This window comes from Cyprinodon variegatus, unplaced genomic scaffold, assembly GCF_000732505.1.
Source record: "Cyprinodon variegatus isolate N-32 unplaced genomic scaffold, C_variegatus-1.0 Scaffold72, whole genome shotgun sequence".
Classification (NCBI taxonomy): domain Eukaryota; kingdom Metazoa; phylum Chordata; class Actinopteri; order Cyprinodontiformes; family Cyprinodontidae; genus Cyprinodon; species Cyprinodon variegatus.
In genome coordinates, this window is record NW_015150525.1 from 1,093,727 (window position 1) to 1,103,188 (window position 9,462).

Genomic DNA, 9,462 nt, shown 5'->3' on the forward strand with positions numbered 1-9,462 from the left:
CTGTAAGGTATGCGTGTAGCTGACAGATCAACACACCTAAAGCAGAAATTATACCAAGAGTAAAAAATATATCTAAAAATATTTTGCATTAAAAGTCGTAGGGAATCGTCCGTTCCAATTGTTGCATTTCCGAATTCTCCCGAGTGGTGCACGACTTTACACGAATGAATAAAGTGAAGGTGATTGGTCGTTTATCAAGGAGGTGGGGTTCGTTGTGGCGGAAGGTTCGCAAGCATGTTTGATTGTGACTGGTTTCTTAAAAGCATCGTTGCTAACCAGATTTTAAGACAGGATTTTTTTATTAAATAGAAATTTTCGAAATTTTGGGACAATATGGTCTGATAAAGAATACATTTATATACATGTTTAAGCCAGAATGATTTGAAATTCAAATATAACTTCCCTACAACTTTAAGATAAGAAATAAATGTCTGTCAATATGCTCTATCCAGAACTCCTCAAGTGAAAAAGTTTGAGTTTCACCTGGTTGGATTTTGTGAAAAAATCTTCTTTCAGGAACCTTTGGCTATCCAATTATTAATCGATTATTAAAAAAAAAAATCTTTAAATCATTCGATTCGCACAATAATCAGTAGTTTCAGCCCTATAAGACAGTCAAAACAAAAATAATCGGGGAATGCTTACATTGGGTAAATACAAATTTTAAATAGAAATTTTCAAAGCTGCAAATCATATAGAAAATAAAAGTATTGGAAATTAATATAATGTTTGGTGTGAGGTATTGCTGAAGAGTCAGAAACAAAATGCAAGCAAAAAGCATCAATGCAAGCTCACTGAGGAGGAGCTTGAAGTCAATGACTGGATGCAGTCAACTAGTTTTCCTTTCTGACTGCATCATCTCTGAAAAGTACGGAAGAGGATTAGGGCCACTGAAAAAAAAAAAAAAAGTTAACTGATTTTTTTTATTTTATTTCAGTAAAGTATGGGAAAAAGTCAGAATTCTGACTTTTTTCCCATGTTAAACTGAAATAAAATTTAAAAATCAGTTTCCTTTTTTATTTCAGTGGCCCTAATGCTCTTCCATAGAAAAGTGCCTTGACATGACTCGTGTTGTAAATTGTTGCTATAGAAATAAAATGAACAGAAATCAAATTGAAAACGATATGCTAAGAAGACTGAATTTGTAAATGTTTAGATAAAAGTTTTTTATTTGCTCCTTACTGTTAACTTCATGTGACTTCAGATGATTTATCTGTGAGAAAACAAGTTTAGAAGTTACAAGAGTACAACTACAAATCGAAAATCTAAAACCCCTGAGGAGAATGTTCCGCTCCTCACCAGCTGGTGGCAGTAATGCACCTGAATTAAAGGACCATGATTAAAGGAGAAGAATAAAGGTGGACAACAATTAAACCTTGTACTGCATGTCACTACCCGATCCGTCCTTCGCATGCACAGAATGATATATATCCCGGTTTCCATAAATAATGTAATTATGGCACTAAAATCACTTACTTCTATCCTTAACTCTATAAAGAATGCTGATGCACATCTTTGAAAAAAGGTTTTCTTAATTTGCGGATACATTTTTTATGTTTTTTTTTATATACAAGTATTATAATTAAGAAATAAAGTAGAAGTTGAAATACTTCCGTTTAAAAACACTTCTGTAGAAGTTAAGCGTATCAAATTAAAAGTACTGCAGGAAAAAATGATTCTTTACTGTACTACCCTATTAAAGGAACATATCTTTTACAGTTCTGAATCATAATGTCCTACTTAATTTTCTGAGTTCTAAAACTAATAGCAACAGTGTGAAAATGACCTTTGCATCATCTTAAAATATGTTGGTGTGTGTGTGGTGAACAACAGGTTGGGGCAGCACAGAGTCCAACCAGAAGGAAATTAATTGTCTGGATGAAACTAATTATTTTGATGGTTTTTATTTTTTTTTTTTAATGCCAACAGGCAGGAAATTATTCTTAAATTACACAAATTTAATTTTTAAAATGTAAGAAGTAGAAGTAAAATGTTGTCTACAGAATAGATAGACAACATTTCTACTTAACCCTTTAAAGTCCGATCCAAGAATAAAACAAAACAGAAAATTACTTCTTTTTTTTTGGTTTGAAGTCCTTATTTGGCCTTTTAACAAAATATGTAAAAAGAAAAAACAGAAATACATTTTTGATATTAATAATTTATTACTCTGCGATAAGTCAATAGTAATAAAACAGGTATATCTGATTGTGTACAATAGGATTTTGAGCAAAGTTTTTACCATTAAATCATGCAAAAGGTGTCAGACGCAAAACATTTCAGAAACCGTATGTATCAAATATGATACATTGGCATTACAGGGTTAAGGTAACAAAGTATTTGTACTTTGTTACTTGACACCTCTGATAAATAATATATTTTGTCTATAAATCATTGTTTTAAACATTTTGATGGTTCCAAAATATATAAATGTTTACTTTAGCTGTTGATGCCAACTTTGACATGAAAGGCTAGTGTATTAATAGGAATAGTGTTGGGATCTGGAGGTCTGTCCAGTGTCCACCTTTCTCCAGCAGAGGGGGTTCTAGGTCTCCTGGAGCTGAAGCTGACTACCACACCTGCGGCTCGTGAGCTCATCAGGAGACCGGCATTTAAGGAGAGGTAGAGCAACACTCCGACGCCAGAGTGTTATGCCAGTTATGGTTAGCAAACCTTAGCCGACCTGCCTGTCTGATTCTCTGACTCCCCTGAAACCTGAACCAGAACCTAACCTGTTTTTGTCCTCTCTGCTTCCTAGGAAGAACCTGTCTGAACCCAGAAACTCTGGAGGAGTTTCTCAGTCTGAAACAAGCCTGTCTGATCTCCGAAGAAACCTGGAAAGTCAATTTGTCAGTAACCTGCCTGCCCGCTCTCAGAAGAAACAGGAAGAGAGACTCTGATCAGAAACTGGAAGATCTGAAATCAAGCTGTGCCTCTGCCTAGCCCTCTGCCTGCCTTCAGCCTCTGGACCCTCCTGGTTCCCCTCCTCTGCCGCTCTGCTCAAACCTCTGAACAGAGAAACCAGTCGTGACCAGTCCTGAAATCTGATAACCCCCTGACCTGTTTATTCAATAAACCTTTGAACTTTTTCTCCTGTTTCCGAGTGTTTCTGCATGTGGGTTAGGAACCTAAAACAAAACATGACAAATAGAGGGTTAAAATAAGTGAGAAGGAGTTGGCCAGTCGCCGTACTGTTCCCTGTACAGCTGTGACTCCCCAATTAGACGACCGACCATTCAATGATCTGAGTCAGTGAGTCTTCCCAGGTCAGATTTACAAACCATGATGAAAGGAAACTGTTAAAGGTTGACAGAGCTGAGAAATGGCTTCTTGTCAGTGTTACACACAGATTTAACCCATACATAAAAAAAAAAAAAAAAGTGCAATGAGGGCAGCAGCGGTCAAGCTTTAAAGCATTGGTACCAACTTAAGCAAAGCGGCTCAGAAGCCAGGAGGTTGCTACTTTCCTTCTGGACAGATAAGTTGAATTATTTCTAATGCTAACTCAATGGTAACCCGGCAACTAGCTGGCAAACAATACATCTGAGGGTTGGAATGAGGGTGGGGGAGTGCAACTGCAGCAGCGTTTACCGACTGGGAGGAGCACTACTTATCTTAGAAGTAATAAATAAATAAAAATGTAAATTAAGAAAATGTTTTCTTTACATTTATTTCAAACGGCTTAGAAAACCGGTAATTATGCAACTGATGATTTAATTAGAAAGCCATTTTTCTTACCGCCACCCAACTAAATGAAAGTATTGATATTACAGGTTAGATTTTACGATGGAGTTTTAGGGCCACGCTTTTTTTCTTCTATTTCGGGAATAAAGTCGTAAAATCACAAGAATAAAGTCAGAATGAGAATAGTCAGAACATTAAGAGAATAAAGTTATAAACTTACAGGAATAGCCATAACATTATGAGAATAAAGATATTAAGTTACAAGAATAAAATTGTAAAATAACGAGAATAAAGTCGCAATGAGAATAGTCCTAAAATTACAAGTATAAAGTCACAACAATATGAGGCTAAAGTAATAAAATTATGAGAATAAAGTCATAATATTACGAGAATAAAGTCGTACAATTATGACAATAAATTTGCAACGAGAATAAAGTCGTAAAATTATGTGTATAGCGTCGTAATATTACGAGAAAAAGGTCACAACGAGAATAGTCATAAACAAAACAACAGTTTGTTGTATTGTTGTAAATAAGTTGTATTTTATGACAACTCTTACAAGGAGCCCTTTCTTCCCTAAAAAGAGGAATGTGGAGCATCATGTGAAGTTATACTTTGGCTCTGGTTTGAGGAAATCTTTTAGCAGCAGCTTAAAATTGGGCAGGAAGTCAAAGTGGACTCATGTTGCTGATTAGTGGAGCTGGTCGGAGCTCAAAGCTTTCTTTCTGAAACGGGTTGTTCTACGATGACTTCATTCTTGTAATGTTACAACCTTATTCTCGTAATATAACAACTTTATTCTCGTAATGTTACGACTTTACTCTCGCAATATTAAGACTATATTCTCGTAATATTACAACTTTTTTCTCGTAATTTTATGCTTTTATTCTCAAAGTAAAAAATTTTTAAAATCTCTATCTAGATTTTTCCCCATTTCTCCATGTGATTGTTTTACTATAGTATTTGTTTTCAGGCTTTCCCTGCGTCATTATCAACTGTGCCACAAAAATGTGCCTGGTCAAAAATGACAAAGGAAGTTTTTTATACTGACCCGTAGCATCAAGTCTGTTGAGAGTGGACACGGCGTCACTGTTAAACATCCAGAAATGGCCATTGTTACATGACAGGAGGCAGGGTTTGCAGGGGGCAACCACGTGATAACCCACAACATTGCCACTGGAAGCAGGAGTTAGAGGGAATAAAGAACAAACCATAGGTCAGCACTTTTAATTTGGGTTCATGTGTGAAAAAGTGCTTGCTCCACTAGTGCCTATTATCTACCAGCTGTTGGGGCTTTTTTGCCTTGTGTACAACAACAACAAAAGCCTGGCAACATAAAAGATGCTATGCAGCTCTGCTGTGATGTCAAATAACAGTAAAATATGCAGCCATTAAACTACTTAGCATCTATTTTTAATTGTCTCACATGCATTTTAAGTGAAAAGATCACAAGACCTAACTAGTATTGTAATAAAATAGTCCAGAACAAGAGATAAATTACATTTATTCCCATTAGTAACTTTATAAAATAAAAAAAGAAAGATTCAAACATCCTTGGGCAAACTTCAAAATGTAATGATAAAATATACATACCATTTAAGACATGCAATGTCTCTCAGTTTGCATTTGCAGCTGTCAGTAGAGTAGCAGCTGGCAACAAAATCAACAGTTCTGAGGACAGAAAGCATTCAGATATAAACAGAGGGCAAAAACAACAATAAAATCAATATTAAGATTGAATAAGATTAGGAGGGTGGGGGTGGGAGGGAAAAAGTTTGTGTTATATTTTATATTAAATCATCTTCCTTGTATGGTTTTGACGAAGGAGTATTAGGGCCAGGCTAGAGATTTTTTTTTTCTATTTCGAGAATAAAGTCATAAAATTACAAGAATAAAGTAGTGACGTTACGAGACTAGTCATAACATTATGAGAATAAGTCATAAAATTACAAGAATAACCTCGTAAAATTACGAGAATAAAGTCGCAACGACAATAGTCATAAAATTACGAGAATAAAGTCGTAAAAAGAACGAGAATAAAGTCATAAACTAATGAGAATAAAGTCGTGAAATTATGAGAAGTCGTAAAATTACGAGAATAAAGTCGCAACGACAATAGTCATAAAATTACGAGAATAAAGTCGCAACGACAATAGTCATAAAATTACGAGAATAACTAATAAAGTTAACAAGTCAATAAAAGAAAGGTAAACCCGCTAATTGAAAAGTGAAAAAATAAAGTAAAAAAATTATCTTTAGATTTATAAACAAAAAAAATTTGAAACAGTGCCAGTATCAGCATTAATACCAATAAGGTTTGGTTGTACCGACCAGAAAATGTGTTTCTTTCATTTCTTATAGAAGCACTTTTGTTATTTTCCTTAATATATTCAAGCAAGTTGCCTTTTTTCAAAGTATTTCACCGAGTGCCCTATAAAGGGTTAATAAAACAAATCTTTAAAAAAAAAAAACAGATTAAGATTTTAATTAAAATTTCTATACATGTTGCATTTTGAGTAGAAACACGTAACAAAACAATGTTGATATTTTAACTATTTCCATCCCGTTGTAGAAAAAGCAGCAGCGGGTAAAAACAAAGGCTAGCAGCAATGCTAATCCGGTTAGCACCAACCTGTTTGGAGGAATATCTGTAGAAAAAAGCTCAACTTCTGTGTCTGCAAGAAGCACAGCCTTCATCCCCCTGGTGCACAGCAGACTGTCGCAGAAGATGCAGTTCACCTGGGCAACACATTTGTTCTTAAAGCTGGAGTTGGATGTGGACATTGTTCTTAAGATAATCTAAATTAGGAAGAAATCCCTATCGGTGTTTAAATCGGTGACCTTAAACTAATCTAGATCGGGTTAATATCGGATGATTAATGTTTATTCTCGATGAGGAGATGCCTGCTGCTCTAAGGTCCTTTTGTAAACAACGTTAGCTTCTTTTATCCTCCCTCCAGCGCTAAACGGAAGACAGGTAACAGGCAACCGATCTAAGGAATAACAGCAGAACGATTGTTACATCCAAAGCGGTGTAATTTAATCCGCACACATGAGCAACATCGGCTTTTTAATCCGCTAGTTCAGCATCCGTGCAAATGTAGTGAACAGCTAACTCGATAGCTGTCAGCTTTGTTTACAACTTCCTGATATTTAACGACACTTCCTGAAACTACGTTTAAAAGACCGGAGATCGGTTTCTCATTGGTTGCACACTACAGGAACCAATATCATTGGTCAGTTCCCTTCCAGTGCCTGGATTTGATTGGTTAAAAACTAAAGTTAAAAAAGTTTTACTGAATTATCTGAAAAGCTATTATTCATTTTTTAAAACCTTATCATTTTAACCTATTAGCCTACTATTCATGATAATTTCATTTAAATGTCAGTTGTCTAAAGAGCTAGATGTTTTTCTTTTCTGACATTTGTTTTATTTATTTTTTTCAATAACTTTTGGATGAAAAAGGAATATACGATGAAAGACCAAAACAAATAACCAAGTTATGAAAAAAAATAAGTAATAGAAGAAACATAAATGTGAGTAACAATGATTTACTAACAGTATTTAAGGTCTTTTATCATTTCCCAAATTCCAAAATCATATGTGGAGTTTTGAGTTCTTTTGAAAGAGGAAAAATGCAAATTGCATGTATTTTTTTTACATTTAATTTGTGATATTTATTATTAATATCAATATTTTACATTTGTAATGTAATCCACAGTCTCTAACCTTCTGCTCTCTCTGCTTTTCCTCAGAGTACCTTTGCCTCGTCTGTTTCTGTTTGGCTGTGACTCCATCCTAGAGAGAAATATCAGCTGTGCTGCTGCCATCAACACCTTTGTTTATAGATGTTCGAGATCAGGCTGTTTTTCCAGTGTAGTCCTGTTTCTCCGACTATGACTGGCTGGATGTGCTCTCTTCATTCTCTGACATGGGAGTTGGCTCGGAGCTCGTCTGCCTGGCTGTGTGTTTCCTGGTTGGGGCCGCCTTTTACAGTTGCTTTTTGTATCTCTGCTTCTGTCTCCTTGAACCCCAGTCGGCCTCAGCAGATGGCCGCTCGCACTGAGCCTGGTTCTGCTGGAGGTTTCTAAAGGTTAAAAGGGAGTTTTTCCTCTCCACTGTCACAACAAGCATGCTTAGTGTGAGAGATTGCATTCGAGTCAATGAGTCGATGCAATCAGCTGGTTTTCTTCCCTTAGATAGAAAACTTTGAATCAATTCGACTGTACAATCTGGTGAACTGTAAAGTGCCTTGAGATGACATGTGTTGTAAATTGCCGCTATATAAATAAACTGAATTTAATTCAATTGAATAAATATCCATCTATATTAATTCCCATGTGCAATAACCCTATATAATAATCCGTCTATAAAAAAACTTTAAAAGCTGTCATGTGGACTCACTGTATATACTGTATATATATACCATGCACCTTTTTCTTCCTTTGGGACATTCTTCTTCTTTGACAATTTGAGCTGATGTCATGAGTAAATTTCTTCACTGTGAGATCAATAAAGTCAATTAATCAATCAGTCAAGCTACTGTTCTGGTTCCACAAACCAAAAATAAGAATGATTAAAAAGGAATGATGAGAGTATTGTCTCCAGTATTTAATGCACTGGAGAAATCAAAGAATATGGCAGAGGGTTTTGTTGAAGCAGGTGTATGATGACATTTTTCAACTCCCAACTCCGAGGCGATAAGCAAACTCAACCTCCCCCTGCTTGAAGCCTGTGAGCTTCTTCATCCCTGACCAGGTATCTCTGATATTTTTCCACTGGAGCTTGCTTTCCAGCCTTTTCTTAGACTTAGAAAGGATTTCCAGCCTTATACTCTTTGCCTACTTGCTTTCTCTTACCTTGACCTTAAGTTGCTTCTGTATACTCCTCAATAATTTAATTTCTCTTCCTTAAATCGTGTTTTTTCTTGTTGTGTACAGTGCCTTGCAGAAGTATTCGGCCCCTTGTACTTTTAAAACTTTTGCTACGTTTCAGACTTTGAACATAAATCTTATTTATTTAAATTTTTTGGGACATAAACAGGAAGTGGAATGAAATGTATTGGAAATAATTAGATATTTTATTGGCTATTTAAACATTTGATAGGGATATGGAGTATTCTATTGTAGATTTTGCTTTCTGTTTTGGATCATTGTCTTGTTGGAAGATAAATCTTCATCCCTGTCTCAGGTCTGTTGCAGACTCCAACAGGTTTTCTTCCAGAATGCTCCTGTACTTGGCTCCATCCATCTTCCCATCGTTATTAACCATCTTCACTGTCCCTGCTGAATTAAAGCAGGCCCAAACCATGATGCTGTGGCCACAGCATTTGACAGTGGGGATGGCATGTTCAGGGTGATGAGCTGCATTGCCTAAATGCCAAACATAACGTTTTGCATTGCTGCCAACAGGTATAATTTGTCATTTCATCTGACCAGAGCACCTTCTTCCACATATATGCAGGGTCTCCCAAATTCAAATTCTAAACCAGATTTCTTATGGATATCTTTAATAAATTGCTTTCTTCCCTAAAGACCAGATATGTGGAGCATATAACTGTTTGTTTTCCCATGGACAGAGTCTCATATCATCCAGAGTGATGATGGGCCTCTTGGCTGCATCTCTCATCAGTCTTCTCCTTGTCTTAGTTGAAAGTTTAGAGGGACAGCCGGGTCTTCGTAGATTAGCAGTAGTCTAACACTCCTTCCATTTCAATATTATCGCTTGCACAGGGCTCCCTGGGATGTTAAAGCTTGGGAAATCTTTTTGTATCCAAA

The 9,462-nt window shown here is 35.9% G+C and overlaps 1 protein-coding gene across 1 annotated transcript in view; it reads right to left on the minus strand.

Moving 5' to 3' along the window:
- fam72a (family with sequence similarity 72 member A) overlaps positions 1-6,831 on the minus strand; it is a 9,238-nt gene extending 2,407 nt beyond the window's left edge. Inside the window, exons 1-3 of the mRNA XM_015372433.1 lie at positions 6,317-6,831; positions 5,278-5,355; positions 4,736-4,860 (exon numbers count right to left, since the gene is read on the minus strand). Of these exons, the coding sequence (XP_015227919.1) occupies positions 4,736-4,860; positions 5,278-5,355; positions 6,317-6,468 (355 nt within the window). The 5' untranslated portion in view covers positions 6,469-6,831. The remainder of the gene's footprint in view (positions 1-4,735; positions 4,861-5,277; positions 5,356-6,316) is intronic.
- Positions 6,832-9,462: the final 2,631 nt, after the last annotated feature.